We start from the raw sequence: 24326 nt of genomic DNA, 5'->3' as shown, positions 1-24326 counted from the left end.
GCCTGCATTAATGGTAACATCTGTACTCCATGTTAAAGGTCATATTTAAGTGCTCTTTAACTATAAAATTGTTTGCTATGAAACTGGAAACCTTCATAGTCAGAGAAGAAGCTAAATGTGAGATACTAGCTATTCCCAAGAGGTGTCATCTCCTGCCCAACAAGAGAAGGCCCCTAGATACCAGACAAGCCACTGTGGAACATCAGAGGACAAAAGACTTTGTTGATTGTTCCCCCCACATCGATGAAGAGGAGACAAGCAGATGGCCTCGTCCCAACAGCTTGAACTGAGGGGGAAATGACTAAAACTCTCTACTGAGAAGGAACTGTCTGTTTTTATGCTGCTCAGATTCTGTGGGGACAAATATTTCTGAGCTTAAGCAAGGAATCCCCAGTTGCTGAAATCAGGAAGACCAAATCACACTTGGAGTTGCAGCTAGCAAGAGATGTTAAGAGTAACAAGAAGGGTTTCTTCAGGTATGTTAGCAACAAGAAGAAAATCAAGAAAAGTTGGGCCCCTTACTGAATGAGGGAGGTAACCTAGTGACAGAGGAAGTGGAAAAAGCTAATGTACACAAAGATTTTTTGCCTCTGTCTTCACGAACAAGGTCAGCTCCCAGACTGCTGCACTGGGCAGCACAGTATGGGGAGAAGGCAAGCAGCCCTCTGTGGAGAAAGTAGTAGTTTGGGACTATTTAGAAAAACTGGATGAGCACAAGTCCATGAGGCTGGATGCTCTGTATCCGATAGTGCTAAAGGAATTGGCAGATTATTATTATTATTATTATTATTATTATTGCCACAGTTCACAAGCACAAAGCCTCCCCTGGCCTCAGTAATCACCCTGCACTACAGGAAGTGAGCAACTCTGTCAATGTAGCAGTGTTGCTGTCTTTCATGATTTGATCTCAAGTCTCATGATATTTGATGTTTTTCTTAATACACCAACACCTGGAGTCCTGAGATGAAGTGAGAATCTCAGCTGTAAAGAACACAGCAGTTCTCAGCCTTCTGGTTACAGAGGAAACCTTGACAGCATGACCCAGGTGCAACTTAATGGCCTAAAAACAGAAGATATAATAAACATTAACGTACCTATTTTTGAGGCTTTTAAGTCAATCTTATGATTTTTTGAGGTCTGACTCAAAGAATTCTAGTAGATTGCTGAGGCATGATTTTCCTTTACAAAAACCATGTTGACTATTCTCCAACAAATTGTGTTTATCTAGGTGTCTGACAATTTTGTTCTTTTCTATAGTTTCAAACAGTTTGCCCAATACTGAAGTCAGGCTTACTGGCCTGTAATTGCCAGGGTCACCTCTGGAGCCATTTTTAAAAATTGGCATCACATTAGCTACCCTCCAATAAACTGTCAGGAAGCAGAATTCATTCTGGGGTGAGATTTCACTTCCTACAAGGAAATTTCAGGAGATTGAATACAAGTTACCAAGGTAACAGTGGTTTCATGTAACAAGGTCTTTATTCTGTCTTCTCGGGCAACAACTGCCTCTTCCTGTGGTATGGCCAGCTCAGTCCCAGAGCTCTTCCCTGCTGGAGTAGTCCAAACAACAAATAAAGTGGATAAATCAAGACCAGCATTCATATGGGAGATGAATGCTTCCCTCTCAGGCTGTCCCAGCAGCAAGCCCTTCCTTCCCTCACTGAGGGACTTTGGGGCAGTTGTTCATGGGGAGATTCTACCTTCTCTCAGGTCATCTCCCCTGGAACTGCCAGTAGCAGGTCTGCTCTCCTTCCTGATTGAACACAAAATGAACTACTCCCATGCCTTTTAGTCTTTCTCAAGCACTCTTTTCAGACTTGATTTCTCTGCCCCATTGTCCTGATAATTTACTTGATGAATGTTTGGCTTCTTTTAACTCAATTTGAAATGTAGCTAGAAGTTCAATGCATTTGGGCAGTAATCCTACTGCTTTGTATAGATGCGTGTCTTTGAATTGTAGAGGTCTGGAACCACCATTTACTATTTCCAGAATTTTTATTTGGAGAACAATGAGAAAAAAAAACTAAAATTTTCCATTAATTTCGTTAATTCTGGAGTCTCATACACTTCATTAGCATTTTGGCTCAGGAGAATTATTTCTGTAGGTGCCTTCATTGTGTCTGAATACTGAATCTGAGAGGAAGGAGTGATTCACACTTGTTATTGGTCAATTTTGTAGTCAGTTACTTGATCAAGCTTTCATTTGTTATGAAATAGGTTCAAGAGGCCAGCTAGACAATGCCAGGTTTACTGCTCTAACCCCATGATAAAACCGCACAGGAAACACACACAAACAAGTGCTAGCAGGATGTCCTCAATTCCTACCGTGGTTCTCCTGTATTAGGACTTTCCAAATGAAATATTAGGATTTTCCTCCAGATTTCTTGATGGATTCAACATAGAAAAATCAGGTAAATTTTGCTCACCGGACCACCGTACATACGATAAAGAAGTTCATCATTGGTGTTTCTTTCATTTTCTCTTTGGCTATATCTGAAAGTGTAGCTTCTGTTTGTAAAACTGAACAAAACCCCTGACCACACAAAGACTCATGGAAAACCACTTTCCATGAAAATGGTACAGTATCTTATGGTAGTCTTAGGGTACATCTACACTGCAGCCAGGACTGACGCTCTGAGATAGATCCACCGGTGGTCGATTTAGTGGGTCTAACCATTGTACTCTACCCACAATGAGAAGAGTAAGGTAAGTCGACGGGAGACCCCCCTCCAGTGTAGACCCCGTGGTAACTCGACCTTAATGTACATCGACTCTAGCTACTTTATTCATGTAGCTGGGGTTGCGTAAAGTAGGTCGACTTACTGCAGTAGTGTAGACATAGTCTTAGAGTCCCAGAGAGGCTGAGTAACAAGGTGTGTGGGGATTGGAGGATGATGGGTTACAATGAAAGAGGTCAGGTGATGGTCAGAGAGAGGAAACTCAGCACCACAGAGAACAATGCTTAGTGATAGAATTATCAGGCATTGGGTGGGAGGAATTCTCTGACTGTGAACTTCCATCATGCTGACCTCAACCAAATTGGGACAGGGCACCCTTGATTAATGAGGAAATATCCCTTCCCCATCTTGTCACACAGGTTTCAAGTCAGTGGCCACAGGAGATCACCTTCTGCAGCAGGTGTATTTGCCTACTTTGTCATGAAGCTCTTTAGTTTTGACCCCATAAATGATAGGGTTGAGCATAGTAGGAATGAGGAGACAGAGGTCAGCCAAGATGATGCGAATGTGGGGAGCAATGCCTTGACTGAACGGATGTGTCAGGTTGGAGAAGAGGCTAGGGGTATAATATGTCAGCATCACACAGATGTGGGCTGTGCAGGTGTTGAGGGCTTTTTGGTGGGCGTTCTTAGAGGAGATTCTCAGAATGATCTTGATAATCAGACCATAGGACAGGGCAATGAGTGTCAGGTCAAACCGATTGATTACAAACATTAGCGCCAAGCCATATATCCTGGTGACTGTGATGTCCCCACATACCATCTTCGCCACAGCTATGTACTCGCATTGCGTGTGGGTAATGCGGTTGGCACAGAATGGCTGTCTGCTCAGGAGTAGGGGCAGAGGCAGAATGAAGAGAACAGCTCTTATCAAACCCACAAGCCCTAGCTTAGCTATTCGTGTGTTGGTGAGGATGGTGAGGTATCTCAGAGGGTTACATATGGCAACATAACGATCAAAGGCCACTGTCACAAGGATGGCTGAGTGCATAACAGAAACCATGTGAAGGAAGAACATCTGGGTGAGGCAGCCAGCCATAGTAATGCCTTTCAAATTGAACCAAAATATGCCCATCATCTTTGACACGACGAAGGTAGGTGTGGCAATGTCTGTGAGCGCCAGCATGCAGAGCAGCGTGTACATCGGCTTGTGCAGGGTCTGCTCCTTACCTACAACACACAGAAGCATGAAATTTCCCAACAGACCGATAATGTAGAATGTAGAGAAAGGGATGGAAATCCAGACATGAGCAGCTTCCAGGCCAGGGATGCCTGTTAGGGTGAATGTTGAAGGGTCAGAATAGGTAAGGTTGAAAGCTGACATGAAGTGGTCAATGTGTCGATATGATTCAGAAATGCTCAAGTTGCCTGTGAAGGGAGAGAAGCAGAGTGATGGGGTTTACATGCTTTATAACAAATCGTACTATCATAAACATAGAGATAAGAGTAGCATAAAATTCCTCCTGGACAGCTGTACTGAATCGCTTAACCTATAAGGGATTAAGAAGCTCAAATGTCCTAGTTGGCACTTGACCAGAAGGGCCTATAAGGAAAGAAGATACTTTCAAAATTTGAGGGTGGGGGGTGGAGGTTTTGTTTGTGGCTCTCGTTGTTTGTTCCCTCTCCGGACGGAGAGAGAGACCAGGCAGGTACAACATCTCCTGAAAACATACCTGAAATGGTCCATATAAAATTACAAACATTGTAAATAAGGCAAGGAAATGCATTAGGTTATCTTTTGCTTTTGCTTGTGAATTTTCCATATGCTAAAGGGGTAGTTTCATTTCTGGTTTTGTAACTGTGAAGCTGAGTCCAGAGGGGAGCCCTCTGTGTTTCAAATCTTTTTATTACCTTGTAAAGTAAACTTTCATCCTGATTTTGAAGGTGTGATTCTTTTACTTCTTTCTTTATAATAAAATTCTTCTTTTAAGACCCTGATCGATTTTAGTGTCATAAAGATAAGGGTCTGGTCTCTACTCACATTGCTAAGGAAATTAGTTCATATATTATTCTCAAGCCTAAACAGGAAAGTGGGTGAAGGGGCTTGGGGGATATTTGGTGGGGGGGATAGGGATTCCAAGTGATCCTCCCTTGAATTTTTGTGTAAATCACTTGGTGATGGCAGCAATACTGTCCAAGGACAAGGAAAGGAATTTGTGCCTTAGGGAAATTTTTGACCGAAGCTGGTAGAATATAAGTTTAGGGAGTCTTTCATGTGAGTCCCCACATCTGTACCCCAGAGTTCAATGTAGGCAGGGACTCTGACAAGTACGGTAAATATTTTATAGATATTAACATTCTAGGAGTCTTCTTGAGTGGGGAGTGAAGAACCACCAACAGTGTCATTCCCTGCTTGATATAACTTTAGCATATGGGGAGAAATCTTTGTTTTAAAACTTGGTTCCAAGATCAGTTTGCGGGAAAAGTACAGACTCCCCTGTGGAGTCATAGCATCCATTAATTATAAGCTGTCTGAAGTGTTCTCAGGAAGGCTCATTGAGTAAGAGATAAGTTTCTCCTAAGGCCTATTGTTTTCCCTAATAGTTCATTGCCCTCAATAGGCCCTTCCCAACCAGCTATCTAGACTGAAACCATCTTGCTTAGTGTATGTTACCCAGATGTAACTACATTTGAAATACAGATACATAGTCAATATTCATAACTTCAGACAAAAATCATACATGTATACAAATAGGATAATCATATTCAGAAAGTCATAACTTTTTCAGTGACATCGGCCATGACCCATCTTGCATATGTTGTATCATAATTATACTGTAATCATATAATCATATCATAATAATATCACTATGAACAATATGAGACATAGAGTTACAAAAAGATCAATGGTTATTTCTACCAGTGAAATGCCTGAAGTTACATAACACCAACAAGAACTGGAAACTGAGTAAAGGTTGTGACGCCTAGACTGCAGTTCTGAGCCTTGCCAGGGCAAAGAGACCCTGAAACTCCCCAGAAAAGGTCCCAACACTGGCCTTGGACCAACAATCACAAAGAACAAATTAATTTCAGTAGTACTGCCCACCTGTTCGTCTACACGCCATTCCTGTGATGATCCTCTGGCATTATCTGACTGGTGATCTGCTACCTCACTCCAATCCTTGACTCTGGGAGCCAGACAGACCCTGCTCTGCTGTGAGAACCCCACTCTTGGGCTGTTCAACACACAGTTGCTGTCATGTGATCTGCTCCTTGGATCGTGCAAGTGAATGACAGTAGCCAATATCTCCGGTCCCGGACACACCCTAGGAACCTCCATTTTGCAGTGTCTGGTTATGCCTGCTGGACACTGCAAGCTTATATGAGTTCATCAATTTAACAAAGAAAATGATATGCACCAGGCTTGTTATCTCAAGGGGAGGTTCTGACACACTTCAAACCAAACACACTGCTTCAGGTAGAATAAACAAAAAAATCTATTAACTACAAAGTTCAATTTTACATGATATTAAGTAATAGGCAAAAAGTCAGTGTGGTTACCAAAATAAAATAAAATATAAAAATATAGTCTAAGCTAAACCCTACTAGACTGGGCAACATCTAGGTTAAGCAGTTTTTCTCACCCCACTGGATATTGCAGTCCTTAATATACAGGTTTGTTCCTTAAACCTGGACCAATCTCCCCTGTTTGTGTCTTGTCTTTTTCTCAATGTCGTAGTTGCTTACAGTGAAGGTGGGGGCAGGAGAAGGGCCCAGTATCTGTCTGTTTTATACCCTCAGTCCATGTGCTTTGGGAGCACAAGTCCGGGCATGTTTGGGGGGCATTGCTGAGTCTCTCCAAGCAAGGCTGAGCAATTCCCCTGGTGGGGTCTCAGGCAGGTCAGTCATTGCATTGTAGCTCCCTTGCTGGACAATGGCTGTTGATGGTTGTTTGACACCCCGCCTGGGGCGCTTGTTACTTTCCTTGCTGTTGCCTCTGGGGAGTTAATATCTGGCTGATTCCCCAACTTACAGCTTGTTTTAGTGACAACCATTCAACACAGTTCTCATAACTTCATATGCATTAATGATACACGTATATGGAAAGAGAAATGACTTTCAGCAGATCATAACCATTCCCCTAATACCTTACAAGGTATGGTTTATATGTAAGATCATGATTATATGAAAATGAGGAATATGGGGGTTAAGTATAGAATGTCACAGCCCCCACAAAGCCTCAGTGCTACTCTCCTGTCACTGTACATCCCCTGCCTGCCTCCACAACTTTCAGCAGTGCCCGCTTCTCTGTGTATCTGCTGCCGGCACCCACAGCCTCCAGCACTCCCAGCCTCGCTGTGTACACTCTACTCCCTGCCCCACAACCTCTGGTTCTGGTCACCTGTCCATGTATTCCGCCACGCCCAGAACTTCCATCCCTGCCACATAGGGATACCCCTCACCCAGGACCAAAACCAGGTGCCACACACCACAGCGACGTCTCACAGACATACCTCCTCAGACAAGGTTCAACTCAGTGTCTGCCTGCAACAGGAAAAAGGGGGAGATGAGACTGAACTGCTTTTCTGGAGGCAAAGGGAACCCTGGTAACAGCTCAGGGAAGGTGCAGGGAAGGTGAGGGGAACAGGCCTGGCAGGAAGGAGAGAGGACGTGGAGGCTAAAAGGAACCAGCATGAGTAACTCTTCCTCAAAATGACACAGAGATTTAACATGTTGCAGCCAGTTAGAAACCTAGACATAACTTTCTGAAGCTGCTTTTCCCTGTTCACAATTGTTGATGTCGCCACAAAACTGTAGTGGGCTTTCTCATGGGAGGAAAGATGGTTTGGATGGGGGATGGTGTCAGAGACCTCTTCTGTGGTCCACTTTACATTGAATTCTGAGACACCCCTGGACTCAGGAGGTGTCTGTGCATCAGGGAGGACATCCATTTCACTTTTTGCATAATTTCTGGACTCCGTGTCACTCTGATCTGAATACTGCATGTCCTGATGTCCCGTTCCCACCAGCTTACACACTGTGTGTTCCTGGATCTCCCCTAGTGACTTTTCCAACACCACCTCTAAGCCAGAAAGATGCTTTTATTTGTACTGCCTTTTGGTGCTTCTCACCCTCTCCAGAAATAGAGATTCAGGGGTTCAGGGTGAGCAGGCCTCTCTCCTCCCTTCAAAAGAAAATGTTATCCTAATTGTTTTGAAGCTTTAAGCCTGTCAAATTGAGATTTCAGCAACTCTTCATTAACGATCTGGAGGGCGGCGTGGACTGCACCCTCAGCAAGTTTGCAGATGACACTAAACTGGGAGGAGTGGCAGATACACTTGAGAGTAGGGATAGGATGCAGAGGGACCTAAACAAATTAGAGAACTGGGCCACAAGAAACCTGATGAGGCTCAACAAGGACAAGTGCAGAGACCTTCACTTAAGACGGAAGAATCCCATTCACTGTTACAGACTAGGGACTGAATGGCTAGGCAGCAGTTCTGCAGAAAAGGATCTAGGGGTTAAAGTGGATGAGAATCTGGATATGAGTTGACAGTGTGGCCTTGTTGCCAAGAAGGCTAACGGGATACTGCACTGCATTAGTAGGACCGTTGACAGCAGATTGAGGGACATGATCATTTTCCCCTCTATTCAACATTGGTGAGGCCTCATTTGGAGCACTGTGTCCAGTTTTGGGCCCACACTACAAGAAGGATGTGGAAAAATTGGAAAGAGTCCAGCGGAGGGCAACAAAAATGAGTAGGGGGCTGGAGCATTTGACTTAGGAGGAGAAGCTGAGGGAACTGGGATTGTTCTTGTGTCTGAACTAGCTCAACCGTCCTAAGACACCACAGGACAACTCCAGATGAAGTCACTGGAGGCTCATAGCCAATGTAATTCAGGGCATTTATTTAAGTCACTACATGTGAATTTAGGGGGAACGCCTGGATCTGTTGGGAATTTGGCCTTTGATGTCAAAGGGACCAGATTCACTCTGAATGTTTAACTTTTGGCTCCGTGCTGTGAAAATCATGGCTTTAGGTCCTGCTGCAGAGAGCGCTATTCTGTTAGGATGCTGAAAGAGTCTGAAGGAAACCCCCAGTTCATGTGGTGTTCTGAGACCGGGAATGAAAGCTGGGAATTTCAAAACTCAGGGGCCTTGATTTTGCTCTCAGAGAGGCCAGTGTCAATCTATAGTGACCCAGTGAATGCAGAATGTAAGTGCAGAATATAGCCAGTGTGTGGCCCATTCTTGTTGTGAACCCTCTGGTAACACAGATACCCACTGCAGAGGCTTTGGCTGCACTTCCCAACAGGGCAGTGAAATTGCTGAATTAGAAAACCAGAGGAAAAACCACACAGCACAAAAAAAGGAGACTACTGAGACAGATAGGAGGACACAGTAAGAGACATGGAACTGACCATAAAAAGAAATATTTGTCCTAACTCTTTGCAATACATTTTTAGTTCCAATTTTACCAAGTAAATTGCTTGGTGTTTCTGACAGTACGAAACAGTTCAAGTCATCGTGCTAGTGAATTTCTGCCCAGATGGTTCTTGAGTTTACCCCTGGAACCCTTCCTGAGCCCTGAGCACTAACTTTAATGCAGAAACAGGCAACTCACCGAAATCCCGTGCAGTAGAGAGAGGAAATCTCCTTACTGTGACAGCAGGGCAGAGTCTTTAGAATCAGAGTATGAATCTCACATGTCTGACACTGGATGTGCTGCACAGTGACCTTTATGATCCCCCTGAACAGTCTGTGTGAACTGTCAGGTTGGCCAGGACTCCAGTAGAATTCCCTGGACTCTATGAGCAGCGGGAAAAGCAGAAAATAGACCCTGGAGAACTTCAGCCTGAGAACCTCCCCGGAGAGTGAAGAAACGATTTGCCAACAACAGGGGCTCAAATTTTCAGGGCAAACTGTGTCTTGCAAACTGTTCAGCCTAGCAATTGATGATAGCTTTCTTTTCTGCTTGTAATCTACTGCCATCTGCATGATGCATGGGAATCCTGCCCCAAGATATGGGACTAAAAACAATTTTTAGTTTATCATAGAATTGTACTGCTGCATACTGCCCATGCAGTTGTAATATCCGTTGCATTAGTCTCTGAAAAATCAGTGCCACCCCGTCGAGGCCAAATTACATGATCCTGAATTGATGCAAGCTGAATGGCATGTAAAAGGCTTTTTTCTGTTATGATTCTGGCATCAACAATATTTGCCAGTGTGCATTTGTGAAGTCTAAAGTTGAATATATGTCTGACAGCTAGGAACTGTTCTAATAGTTAATCTACTCTCTGCATCAAGGATACATCAAATTTCAATACCATGTTGATCTTTCACAAATTGATGCAGAAACAGGTTATGATATCCTGGATCAGAGCTAGAACAACGGGACTTCTCCACTCAGTGTGCAATTCGTTCACCTCTCCCCATGCTAAAATGACCTGGACTTCATCTCACATAGTATCGCACATTTTATGAGGGAAAAGCCATGGAATTTGCCTGATCAGGTGCCCTGGGGTTATTTCAGTGTACTGGTATTTTAGGTATCTGTGCCCTGCTCAGGTGAGAACATGGTGGTAAAGGAACCAAGCAACTTCTACATCTGGATCTCCTGTTTGGGCTCTTGTCCCTACCTTCATACTTGCATCATAGGTGCCTTGCAGACAAATTTGGACTCCAGAGTGTATGAGTCTGATGGTTTGTCACCCCTAGGGTGCAGTCTAGGAGCCATGGGAACTGCTGCACCCTTCTAACAACCCAACTGGGCTGGTTCTGTTTCACACTGTTTTGCTGGTGATTCAGCCTCTTCAGGCCCTGTGATCACCAGCACTACAGCAGATTTCAGACTGGTAATCGTGCGAATCTGTATCTGCAAAAATAACAAGGAATCCTTCTGGCACCTTAGAGACTAACAAATTTATTTGGGCATAAGCTTTCATGGGCTAAAACTCACTTCATCTGATGCACAGAGGGGAACATCCATTAGGGAGGTACAAATACACAGCATATGAATGGGAGTTGCCTTTCCAAGTGGGGGGTCAGTGCTAATGAGCCAATTCACTGAATTTGGAAGTGGGCTACTCTCAACAATTGACAAGAAGGAGTGGAAATCACTTTTGTAGTGCTACTGAGACCAATGTAAACAAGGTGGCCAGTTTCAAAGAGTTGAGAAGAAAGTGTGAGTATTTAGCAAGGGGAAATCAGTTTTTGTAAAAACAAAGAGGAGTATTCGTGGCACCTTAGAGACTAACAAATGTATTTAGTTTTTGTAGTGACCCATCCATTCTCAGTTTCAGGCCTAATTTGATAGTGTCCAGTTTGCAAATGCAGCAGTTACTCATTGGAGTCGATTTTTAAAGTTTTTTTTGTTGAAGAATTGCCATTTTTAAGTCTGTTCTTGAGTGACCAGGGAGACTGAAGTGTTCTCCTGCTGGTTTTTGAATGCTATAATTCCTGATGTCAGATTTATATCCATTTCTTCTTTTGCATAGAGACTGTCCAGTTTGGCCAATGTACATGGCAGAGGGGCATTGCTGGCACATGATGGCATATATCACGTTGGTAGATGTGCATGTGAACTAGCCCCTGATGGTGCAACTGAAGTGGTTAGGTCCTATGATGGTGTCACTTGAGTAGATATGCAGACAAAGTTGGTACCAGGGTTTGTTGCAGGGTTTGGTTCCTGAGTTAGTGTTTTTGTTGTGTAGTGTGTAGTTTTTGGTGACTATTTGCTTCAAATTTGGGGGCTGTCTGTAAGAGCAGACTGGTCTGTCTCCCATGGTCTGTGAGAGTGAGGGATTGTCTTTCAGGAGAGGTTGTAAATCCTTGATGATGCGCTGGACAGGTTTTAGTTGGGTACTGTAGGTGATGGCTAGTGGTATTCTGTTATTTCTTTGTTGGGTCTGTAGTGTAGTAGGTGATTTCTGGGTACCCTTTTGGCTCTATCAGTCTGTTTCTTCACTTCACCAGGTGGGTATTCTTGATATCTGGCTCCTGTACTGTACCCAGCTGTGGTATCCCCCCCTGCTTCTGGTCCTGTTGATACTGAAACGACTCAGACAAGAGGGCTGTAACACAGAGGGCTAGGAGGCCAGGACCCACTTTTAAATGTAGTTCTATTTTTCACTGGCAAACAGGGCCTCAGGGGAGTAGGGAGAAGAGGAAGAACTCAGCAAGTGACTGACAGGTTCCGCTCTCTCCTAGCCTATTATACCTGCTGCCTATGAAATGTGGCCCTCCCTGGGCTACTTCCTACCACCTCCCAGAAAATGCCCCAAGGTCTCTATCATTCCTAAGGAAGCGTGAAGGGTGTCTGCTCACCCCAAGGCACCCTCTGGGGGCTGCATGTAGGGAGGTCATTGTCCTGTCCTTTGGGGGGTCAATTCTCTCTTCCTGTGGTATGGTGCAAGCTCCAAGGGCCAGGTCAGTGCAAAGGCTCTTCCCTAAAAGCAAATAAAGGAGTCACTCAAGTCCAGTATTTATATGAGAGATGAATGCTTCCCTCTCAGGCTGTCCTTGAACAGGCCGTCCCTTCACTCCGGCATGATTTACACTAGGGCGGAGGAGCTGAAGCAATCTAATATACACAACTTCAGCTACAAGAATAGCATAGCTGAACTCAACGTATCTTAGATCGATTTAGATTGACTTACTTCTCATCTTTGCAGCACGGGACAGATGGACGCCGCTCCCTCGTCATCTCTGCTTCCGCCTCTTGCCTTGGTGAAGTTCCAGAGTCGATGGGGAGCATGTTCAGTATCGATGTATCGCGTCTACATGAGATGCGATACATCCATCCTCGCTAGACATACCTTCGGAAAGGGACCTTTGTTCACTTGTTCAGTGGGAGATTCTTCCCTAAAGCAGCCAGTATCAGCTCTGATCTCCTCCTTCATCAGCCACACAACAAGCTACTCCCCTGCCTTTTGCCCTTCTCAAGCACTTCTCTTCAGACTTGATTTGTCTGACCCATTTTTCAGATAATTCACTTGATCAACATTTGGCTTCTTTGAAATCAATTTGAAATGTAGCTACGAGTTTAGTGGCTTTGGGAAATAATTCTGCTGCTTTGTGTAGGTCTGTGTCTCTGGATTGTCACAGTTTTGAAACTGCATTTACCATTTCCAGAATCTTTCTTTCGAGCACAATGAGAAAAAGAAAACTAAAGTTTTCCATTTATTTCCATAGTACTGAATGTTCATAAAATTCCCTGGCATTTTAGCTCAGGAGAATTATTTCTGTGGGTGCCTTCATTGTGTCTAAATACTGAATCTGAGATGAAGGAGTGATTCACACTAATTATTGGTCAATTGTGTAGGCAATTGCATGACCAAGCTTTCATTTCTTCTAAAATGGGTCCAAGAGGCCAACTAAAGAATGTCAAGTTTACTGCTCTAACCCCGTAAGAAAACAGTACAGGAAATAGCTTTTATACAATACCGGTCTCTAGGAAGCTGTCTTGTGCAGTGATGTTACATTCACCTTATGAAGAAAGAATGTGTCTCCAAAGTCACACATTTCAGATTTTATCCTTTATATGAAGATTTGACAAGTTACACATTTCTTTAAATGTCACTGAAACCCAACCCATCAGTTGTCCCAGTTCCCTACAGTATGTGAGAGCAGTAGCCCATAAGGCCAACTTGCTAGATTGCTGTATTGCAGAATGTGTGGGGTTTGTTCCACTGGTTTGATCGATTATACTATTTCGGGGGGTTGTTTATGTCAAATTACAGTATATGTTATTCATAAGAGTTATTCATAATATTTGGCCTTAACGCAAGAAAACATGACCCTCTGAGAAGAAAACATCCATGAATTATGGTCACTCTTTCTAATCTTCTATCAAGCTATCAGCTCACCTTTGCAATATATTTATTGAAATAAAGTTTTTTTAATCAACATATTCATCCTTACACCAAATAACAAATGAAAGTGTTTGTTAGATACTTACTACAGATTACATTAAAAAAAAAAAAGCTACGAGCCTCAGCAGGAGTGTCTTCATATTAGCAACAAAGCTATGAAATGATAATCAAATTCAAAATTAAAACCTAAATACTGATACTAGTATCCTGATTGTGGCGTGGCAGGTGTTTCACAGAAAAATGGTGAAACAACAATAACATAATTACATTATTTATTTCTACATCCATTCAAAGACTGTAGTCAATGTCCATATTTTGAGTTGAATTAGTTTATTATTGTTAGTCTCTAAAAGGCAACATTTCATTGTTGCTGTCTTCGTTGGAAGTAGAGTGCTTGTGCTGCTGGTCATACACGTCGGTAGAGACCGGTGCGATCATTTCTTCCACTGCTCATAAAAGATTTTGTGTTTTTGCATGTCCTCCCTAACATGAAGAATCACAGAATAACAGAATATCAGGGTTTCAAAGGGATATCAGGAGGTCATCTAGTCCAACCCCCTGCTCAAAGCAGGACCAGTTTCCACTAAATTGACCCAGCCAGGGCTTTGTCAAGCCTGATCTTAAAAAGCTGCAAGGAAGGAGATTCCACCACCTCCTTAGCTAACCCATTCCAGAGCTTCACCACCATCTTAGTGAAAACGTTTTTCCTAATATCCAATTTAAACCTCCCTGAAGTGAGGTGGTCTCCCCACTCTTGCCCTGAAGGGTTAAAAACAGCCCTGGGAGGGGGCCGTGGCTGGAGTAAGCAACTTTTAGGCTGCGCTGATTGGGGGAAGTGGCTGCAGCTGGGGCCATGTCCCAAACAGACTCCGCTGTCCCTATCAAGGCAGAGAAGCCAGGAGCCCAGAAAGTCTCCCTCTGCCTGTAGAGGGAGATGGGCCTCGCTGCAGGGAGATAGACATAGAGTACGTGAGTGAAGCAGGGCTGGGGAAAGGCAGAGGAGCTGGGGAGCTCCAGCCTGGAAAGCCCCAGGCTGCGGCCTAGCAGAAGGCAAAGAGATACTATGGGTTACAGAGGGCAGCCCAGGGGTAGGCCAAGACAGCAGGTCCAAACCCAACCTTGCCAGTGATGAGTAGGCTGATACTGCAGTCTGCTCTAGGACACAGGGGCTAGACAATGCCTGGCATTAGCCATATACTGAGGCAAGGTGAGGATAGTGAGTGGGGGTTCCCCAGGGAGTGAAGAACCTAAGACTCAGGGAGCTACTGCCAGGGGGGCAGCACCCCATGTGAAAGGACACCGGATGCAGAGAGGGACAGGGGGCCAGAGGACAGGCAGATCACCAGCCTGCAGAGGGCACTTCGGAGCTGGAATGAGCTAATTTCCAGAAGTAACCAGCAGGAGGCGCCGCAGGAGTGAGTCCGCACCTCTACATTTCCCCACTGCAACTTGAGATCATTGCTCCTTGTTCTGTCATCGGGTACCACTGAGAACAGTCTAGATCCATCCTCTTTGGAACCCCCTTTCAGGTAGCTGAAATGCAGCTATCAAATCCCCCCTCGTTCTTCTCTTTTACAGACCAAACAATCCCAGTTCCCTCACCCTCTCCTCGTAGCTCATGTGCCCCAGCCGCCTAATCATTTTTGTTGCCCTTCGCTGGACTCTTTCTAATTTTTCCACATCCTTCTTGTAGTGTGGGGCCCAAAACTGGACCCAGTACTCCAGATGAGGCCTCACCAATGTCAAATAGAGGGAATGATCACGTCCCTCAATCTGCTGGCAGTGCCCCTACTTACACAGCACAAGATGCCTTTAGCCTTCTTGGCAACAAGGGCACATTGTCGACTTATATCCAGCTTCTCGTCCACTGTAACCCCTAGATCCTTTTCTGCAGAACTGCTTCCTAGCCATTCAGTCTCTAGTCTGTAACAGTGAATGGGATTCTTCCATCCTAAGCGCAGGACTCTGCACTTGTCCTTGTTGAACCTCATCAGATTTCTTTTGGCACAATCCTCTAATTAGTTTAGGTCCTTCTGTATCCTCTCCCTACTCTCCAGTGTATCTACCACTCCTCCCAGTTTAGTGTCATCTGCAAACTTGCTGAGGGTGCAGTCCACACCACCCAAAACATCATTAAAGAAGATACTGAACAAAACCGACCCCAGGGCGAGCCCTTGGGGCACTCTGCTTGAAACCAGCTGTCAACTAGACATGGAGTTGTTGATCAATACCCGTTGTGAAAGTGAAATGAATTATATTAAAGAAATAGAATGAATTAAACAATGTTGTATGTGCCTTTAAGTAGAAATGAAAAGAATGCTGCAATCCAGGTATCAGGAAAGTAGACATTAAGATAGAACAATTGCTCCAGTTAAGGGCAATTGGTGAAGTATTAGCCTTAGATCGATAAGAGTTAGTAAGGAAGTAGGATATGCATGCTGTGTCCTAGATGAATTTTACAATGTTGTCTCTTTGTCCCTTTGTTTCGTTCACCCCCTTTTATCTATATATTTATGAATGTTTGGGTCTTGCACGGGGGCTCACATTATCTGAATGTATTAGCAGAGTGCTGTGCTAGCAAAACACAGTGGTCTTGACAAATTGTGAATCTTGATTGTAACATTGTCGGGCTCAGCGGTGTCAATGTAGACATCTTTCCCTCCACCTTATAGTCTATTCATCCAGCCCATACTTCTTTAACTTGCTTGCAAGAATACTGTGGGAGGCCTTATCAAAAGCTTTGCTAAAGTGAAGGAATAACACAGGCATTGTTTTCCCCTCATTCACAGAGCCAGTTATCTCCTCATAGAATGGAATTAGGTTAGTCAGGCATGACTTGTCCTTGGTGAATCTATGCTGACTGTTCCTGATCACTTTCCTCTCTAATAAGTGCTTCAGAATTGATTCCCTGAGGATCTGCTCCATGATTTTTTCCAGGGACTGAGGTGAGGTTGACTGGCCTGTAGTTCCCTGGATCCTATTTCTTCCCTTTTTTAAAGATGAGCACTACAGTAGCCATTTTCCAGTCACCAGGTACTTCCCCCGATAGCCATGAGATTTCAAAGATAATGGCCAATGGCTCTGCAGTCACATTTGCCAACTCCTTTAGCATCCTCAGATGCAGCACATCCGGCCCCATGGACTTGTGCTCATCCAGCTTTTCTAAATAGTCCCGAAGCACTTCTTTCTCCGCAGAGGGTTGGTCACCTTCTCCCCATGCTTTGCTGCTCAGTGCAGCAGTCTGGAACCAGACCCTGTTTGTGAAGACAGAGGCAAAAAGAGGCTTTTTCCACATCCTGCCTCACTAGGCTGCCTCCCTCATTCAGTAAGGGACCCACACTTACCTTGCCTTACCTTGACTTTCTTCGTTTATGCCTGGCTCAGTTGTGTGACTCCTCCTTCTGATCTGTCTGCTGTTGCTGAGGAACAACTCAGCTAAGGGGACTTGGACATGAAGTGCCAGGAGGCCAGGGCTCACTTTTAAATGTGGTTAAGTTTTTACTGGAAAATGGTAAGTGGTAGGGATCTTGGGGGAGGAGAGGTTGGTCTGTAGGAGAGGAGGGACTGAACAGGCAGTGGGCAAAAGGCCATGGGGAAAGGAGAGTGGAGGAGACAAGGGACTCAGTGAAGGATTCAGGGAGAAGCAAAGGGGGCCTCAGCAGAGATGCAGAACAGAGACAAGAGGAGGTGGAGTGTGGGCAGAGCCATGAGGAGAAAGCTGGAGGGGGCATCGGGTAGAGTGCAGGTGAGGACACCACAGACCAGGTGTCCCCTCTCTCAAATGCAGGTTAGGGGTGGCACATCTTAGGAAGGTTTAGCCTCCCCTGGCCTATTATACTTGCTGCCTACCTGGGCCAGTTCCTACCACCTCCCTGCAAATGTCTTAAGGGCTCCGTAAAGCAGCCTAAAGGGTGTCTGCTCCCCCTAGAGGAACCCAGATGGAGAGAGGATTCCTGCCTTATGCAAAAGATATATTAATGGGTGGAACAGAACAAAGAGAGGAGAGGCGTGAACATGAGGAGTGAACATGAGCTCCCCTTCAACTACGACCTGAGCTGGACCAAGGGCTGTACTAAGGGAATGGATTGTACCCAGAGTAGGAAGGCGTCCAGTCTGTGAAAGAAATGTATTGAAACATCTCTGAGGGTGAGATCTTATCTGTATTCAGTTTCTGACAGTATTAGACATAGACCACCATGTTTTATTTTATTTAGTAATTCACTTTGTTCTGTCTGTTGCTACTTGAAACCTCTTAAATCCTACTTTCTGTATTTAATAAAATCACTTTTTACTTATTAATTAACTCAGAGCATGTGTTAATACCGGAGGGGGGGGCAGCTGTGCATATCTCTCTATCAGTGTTATAGAGGGCGAACAATTTGAGTTTACCCTATTTAAGCTTTATAAAGGGTAAAACAGATTTATCTGGGGTGAGACCCCATTGGGTGTTGGGCATCTGAGTTTTAAAGACAAGAACATTTCTTTTAGCTGCTTTCAAGATAAGCCTGCAGCTGTGTGGCAAGTAATTCAGACTGTGAATTGGAGTCTGTGTTGGAGCAGGAGGGTGTGTCTGGCTCAACAAGACAGGGTGCTAGAGTCCTAAAATGCCAGGGCAGGAAGCCAGGGGCAGAAGTAAATTTGGTATATCAATTGGCAGCTTTCAAGGGAGGTTCTGTGATCTAACCCCTCACAAGAACAATGAAAAAAAATAGGAAAGGTTCACGAAAACAAGAAACCTCGCTCTGTGGGCATGGGGATATCACAAAGAGCCCTCTCTGGGATGCAAGGGAAGTTCATAGTCTGTTCCACTGCAAAGTCAGCTGCTCAAAGCAGTAAGTTATTTTTACTCAAAGTTGATGTAGTAGTTAAATACCACAGTCTGGATCTCAAAAACACATGGTTTCACAGCTCTTACCAGTAAGCTCTAGAAGAATGTCCACAATTCCGACAGCAGTTTTCCTATATAAGGACTTTCCAGCAGAAACATTAGGTTTATCCTCCAGGTTTTGTGACAGATTCAACAAAGAAAAATCAAGTACATTTTGCTCACCGAATCACTGTATATATGACAAAGAACTTCAGCATTGCTGATTCTTTCTTTTTCTCTTTGGTTGTCTGAAAGTATAGCTTCTGTTTGTAAAACTGAACAAGAACCATAACTACACAGGGACTAATGGAAAACTACTTTGCCTCAAAATACTACAATATTTTATGGTAGTCTCAGAGTAGCTCTATACTCAGCTGGGATCGATGCTCTGAGATCGATCCACCAGTGGTCAATTTAGTGGGTTTAGTAAAGAGAAGAGTAAGATAAGTCAATGGGAGATTTTCTCCTGTCACCCCCGCACCCCCTCCCACAGTGTAGACCCCACAGTTACTTGACCAAAGGTACATCGACTCCAGCTACCTTATTCCCGTAGCTGGAGTTGGGTAGAGTAGGTTCACTGTCCGTGGTAGTGTAGACATAGCCTTAGAGCAATGGAAAGGCTGTGCAACAGGGTGTGTGGAGATAGAGGCTGATGGATGACCATTAAAGAGGTCAAGTGATGGTCAGAGAGAGATAACTCAGCAATGGAAAGAACCGTGCTGAGTGATGGAGTGATAAGATATTGTGTGGGAGGAACTTCTCAGACTGTGAACTTCCACAATGCTGAGCTCAACCAAACTGGGACAGGGCATCCTTGATTAACGAGGAGATATGCTTCCCCTCTCTTGTAACACAGATTTCAAGTCAATAATCCCAGACTATCATCTTCTGCAGCAGGTATATTTGCCTACTTTGTCACGAAGCTCTTTGGTTTTGACCCCATAAATGATAGGGTTGAGCATAGGAGGGATGAGGAGAAAGAGGTGGGCCAAAATGGTATGAACATGGGGAGCGATGCTTTGACCAAGCCGGTATGTGAGACTGGAGAAAAGGCCAGGGATATAATATGTGAGCATCACACAGATGTGGGTTGTGCAAGTGTTGAGAGTTTTCTGGTGAGCTTTCTTAGAGGAGATTCTGAGGACGGCCCTGATGATCAGACTGTAGGACAGGGCAATGACTGTCAGGTCAAACCCACAGATTACAAACATTAGCACCAAGCTATATATCCTAATGACTGTGATGTCCCCACACGCCATCTTGACCACAGCTATGTACTCGCATTGCGTATTAGGGATAATGCGGTTGGCACAGAATGGCTGCTGACTCAGGAGCAGGGGTAGGGGCAGAATGAAAACAACAGCTTTTATCAAACATACAAGCCCAAGTTTAGCTATTTGTGCATTAGTGAGGATGGTGGCATATCTTAGAGGGTTACATATGGCAACGTAGCGATCGAAGGCCATTGTCACAAGGACGGCTGAGTGCATAACAGAAACCATGTGAATGAAGAACATCTGGATGAGACAGCCAGCCACAGTAATGCCTTTCAAATTCAACCAAAATATGCCCAGTGCCTTTGGCATGACGAAGGTAGGTGAGATGATGTCTGTGAGCGCCAGCATACAGAGCAGCAGGTACATCGGCATGTGCAGGGTCTGCTCCTTACCTACAACACAAAGAAGTGTGAAATTTCCCAACAGGCTGATAATGTAGAATGTAGAGAAAGGGATGGAAATCCGGATGTGGGCAGCCTCCAGGCCGGGGATGCCCATTAGTATGAATGTTGAAGGGTCAGAAGGAGTGAAGTTAAAATCTCCCATGAGGTGGTTAATGCGTCGATTCGACTTACAAATGCTCAAGGTGCCTGTGAAGGGAGAGAAGCACAGAGAGGGGATTACACTCGTTATAACAAATAGTACAGTAAATATTTTATAGCTTTTCACATTTTAGGAGTCTTTTTGAGTTGGGACTGAAGAACCACCAACGATGTCACTCCCTGCTTTATCTAACTTTAGCATATGGCAGAAACCCTTTGTTTTAAAACTTGGTTTCCAGACTAGTTTGTGGGAAAATTACAGATGAAGTCCAGAGTTCTTTGGCCTGGTCACATGCCCTTGAAAAGTCATAGCATCGATTATGTATAGGCTGTCTGAAGCATTCTCAGGGAGGCTCACCTGGTGGGAGATACATTTCTCTTAACACCTCTTGTTTCCTCCAATGACTCATTGCCCTGATTAGACCCTTCCCAACCACCTATCTAGACTGAAATCATCTTGCCTCATGGATGTTACCCGGTTGTAACTGCATTTGAAACACAGATAAGGAGTCAATATTAATAACTGATGACAAAAAATCATACATGCATACAAATTGGATAATAATATTCAGAAAGTCATAACGTTTCCAATGTCAATTTACATGACCCATCTTGCATACAACGTATCATAATTATGCTATAATCATATAATCATAGTATAATAATACCACTATGATTAATATGAGGTTCTTTGTCACAAAATATCAATGGTTATTTCTACCAGGTTAATGCCTGAAGTTACATAGCAACAACAATTGGGAACAAAACTGAGTAAAGGTTGTGTCACCCAAGCTGCAGATCTTTGCTTGCCAGGGCAAAGAGACCCTGAAACTCCGCAAACACACTCTGTACCAGGAAAGGTCCCAAAGCGGGCCTTGGATCAACAATCATACACTAAAGAATTATTTCAGCAGCACTGCCCTCCTGTCCGTCAACGTGCCGCTCTGCAACCCTGTGACGTTCGCCTTTGGTGTTCTCTGGACCAGTGATCTGCTAGGTCTCTGCAGTCCTTGTCTCTGGGAGCCAGACTGACCGTGCTCTGCTATGAGAACCCTCACTCCTGGGCTGTTCACACACAGCCTCTGCCATGTAAGCTGCTGCTTAGATAGTCAATATCTATGGTCTCAGACACAACCCTAGGAACCTTTGTCTTCCAGTGTCCAGTTATCCCCGCTGGAAGCTCAGATGAGTTCATCAATTTAACAAAGAAATTGATATACACCAGGCTTGTTATCCCCAGGGGAGTCTCTTACACTCTTCAAATCAAACATACTGCTTCAGGTAGAATAAACAACACATTTTTTAAATCCAAAGAGAGATGTTAAGTGCTATTAAGTGATAGGCAAAAAGTCAGAGTGGTTACCAAAATAAAATAAAATATAAAAATGCAGTCTAAACTCTCAGCCCTATTAGATTGTGCAACATCGAGATGAAGCAGTTTTTCTCACCCCACTGGATATTGCAGTCCTTAGTATACAGGTTTGTTCCTTAAACCTGGGCCAATCTCTCTGTTGGAGTCTTGTTTTCTTCTCAATGTCTTTGTTGCTTGCAGCTAAGGTGGCGGCCAGAGAAGGGCCCAGTATGTGTCCACTCTCTCTGTTTTATACTCTCAGCCCATGTGGTTGGGGAGCACATGTCCAGGCATGTCTGGGGGGCATTGCTGAGTTTCTCCAAGCAAGGTACAGCTTTGTGGGGCCTCAGGCATGTGAGTCATTGCACTGTAGCTCCCTTGTTGGACAATGGCTGTTGATGGGTTGCTTGACACCCTGCAGGGGGTTGTTACTTTCCCTGCTGTTGGCTCAGAGTGGGGGCTAATATCTGGCTGATTCCCTTATTTAGAGCATGTTTTAGTGACCACCATACAACAGAATTCTCATTGCTCCATATACATTAATGATACATATATGGATAGAGACATGACTTTCAGCAGATCATGACATTTCCCTTGATACTGTACAAGGCATGCTTTATATGTAAGATCTTGATGATCTGAAAATGAGATATATGGGGGCTACAGTATGCTCCCCCAAGCTATAGATTGTCACAGCACCCACGAAGCCTCAGTGCTACTTTCTGTGACTGTACACACCCCGCCTGCCTCCACAACACTCAGCAGTGCCCAATTCTCTGTGTATACCCCCAACCTGCACCCAAAGCCTCCAGCACTGCCAGCCTGCCTCTGTACACCCCTCTTCGTTCCACATAACCTTTAGTGCTGGTCACCTGTCCATGTAAATCCACCAGTTTCAGAACTTCAATCCTTGCCACATAGTGATACCCCTCACTCAGGACCAAAACCAGGTGCCACGCACCACAACGACAGCTCACAGAACTATCTCCTCAGACTAGGTTAAACTCAGTGTCTGCCTGCACTGGGGAAAAGGGAGAGATGAGACTGAATTGCCTTTCTGGGGGCAAAGGGAACCCCGGCTGCAGCTCAGCCTGTGCAGGGAAGGAGAGGTGGACAGACCTAGTAGGAGGGGGAGAGAAGGTGGGATTAAAAGGAGCCAGTGTGATTAACTCTTCTTCAAAAAGACAAAAAGCTTTAATGTATTGCGGCCAGTTAGAAATCCAGACACCCCTTCCTGAGGCTGCTTTTCTGTGTTGGCAATTGCTGATGTTGTCACAAAACTATAGTGCGCTTTCTCATGGAAGGAAGTATGGTCTGGATGGGAGATGATGTCAGAGACCATCTGCTAGAGTGTGGCCCACTTTCCATTGCAGTCTCAGACTCCCAGACCCAGGAGGCCTCATGATGCCTCTTTGGTCTGTGCATCAAGGAGGATGTCCATTCCCCATGTTGCATAGTTTCAGGACTTCGTGCCACTGTGATGTGGATACTATATGTCCTGCAGTCCTGCCCACACTCACCGCACAGACTGCGTGTTCCTGGACCTCTCCAGGTGACATTTGCAACACAACCTCTAATGCTTCTCTTCCTCTCCAGAAACAGAGATGAAGGGTTTCTCTCCCCCTACTCCCCCTTGTAAAATTTGTTTTCCTAATTGTTTTGAAGCTTTAAGACTGTGAATCTGAGATTTAAGCAACTCTCTCGTCAGTTCTTCTTAGGTCTGAACAAGCTCATCCGTCCTTAGAGGCCTCGCGGTGACTTCAGATGAAGTCACTGGAGGCTCATGGCCAACATAAATCAGGACATTTATTTAACTCACTACATGTAGATTTAGGGCAAACTCCTGGCTCAGTTAGGAATTTTGCCTTGGATCTCAAGTAGACCAGATTCACCCTGAATGTTTTACTTTATGCTCCTGGCTGTTAAATTCATGGATTTGGGTCCTGCTGCAGAGAGCACTATTCTGTTAGAGTGGTAAGAGAGTCTGAGGGAACCCCCCAGTTCACGTGGCATTCTGAGACTAGGAATGAAAACTGGGAGTTTAAAAACAGAGGGGCCTTCATTTTGCTCTCAGAGAGGTCAATGTCAATCTGGAGTGACCAACTGAAGGCAGAATGTGTGAGCAGAATAAAGCCAGTGTGTAGCCCATTCTTGTTGTGAACCCTCTGGTAACACAGCTACCCACTGCAGAAGCTTTGGCTGCACTTCCAAAAAGGTTGCTGAATTTGAAAACTTGACCAAACCACAGAAAAACAACACAGCACCAAAAACAAAAAGTGTAATTGAGAAAGATAGAAGGACACAGTAAGAGAAAATGAATTGAACATAAATGCAAATATTTGTCTAAACTATTTACAATCTATTTGTAATTCCACTTGTTTTTTAGGACAGTACTAAACAATTTAAGTAATCCTGTTGGTGAATTCCTGCCCAGATGGTTCTTGATTTGAACCCTGGAAACCTTCCTGAGCCCTCAGCACTAACTGTAAAGCAGAAACAGGCAACTCACCAAAATGCCAGTCATCAGAGAGAGGAAATCTCTTTACTGCAACAGCAAGTCACAGTCTTGAGAATCAGCGTATGAATGTCACACGTCTGATACTCAGCATGCTGTACAGCGACCTTTATGATTCCCCTGTACAATCCCTGTGGATTTTCAAATTGGCCAGAACTCCTGTACAATTCTCTGGACTCTGTGTGAGCAGCTGGAAGAGCAGAAAATGGACCCTGGAGA

At 44.5% G+C, this 24326-nt stretch overlaps 2 protein-coding genes across 2 annotated transcripts; both read right to left on the bottom strand.

Annotated features, from left to right (window-relative positions):
- Window positions 1-3122: 3122 nt before the first annotated feature.
- On the bottom strand, window positions 3123-3881 carry LOC127044076 (olfactory receptor 52E2-like). Its single transcript, XM_050938535.1, has one exon. The coding sequence runs from the start codon at window positions 3879-3881 to the stop codon at window positions 3123-3125; it is 759 nt and encodes a 252-aa protein (XP_050794492.1).
- Window positions 3882-19303: 15422 nt separating this feature from the next.
- LOC127055511 (olfactory receptor 52E2-like) lies at window positions 19304-20245 on the bottom strand. Its single transcript, XM_050962606.1, has one exon. It carries the CDS (start codon window positions 20243-20245, stop codon window positions 19304-19306), a length of 942 nt encoding a protein of 313 aa, XP_050818563.1.
- Window positions 20246-24326: the final 4081 nt, after the last annotated feature.

This window comes from Gopherus flavomarginatus, chromosome 1, assembly GCF_025201925.1.
Source record: "Gopherus flavomarginatus isolate rGopFla2 chromosome 1, rGopFla2.mat.asm, whole genome shotgun sequence".
NCBI classification, from domain to species: Eukaryota; Metazoa; Chordata; order Testudines; family Testudinidae; genus Gopherus; species Gopherus flavomarginatus.
Note: the sequence above shows the minus strand (reverse complement) of the source record. Positions and strands in the feature narration are given on the sequence as shown.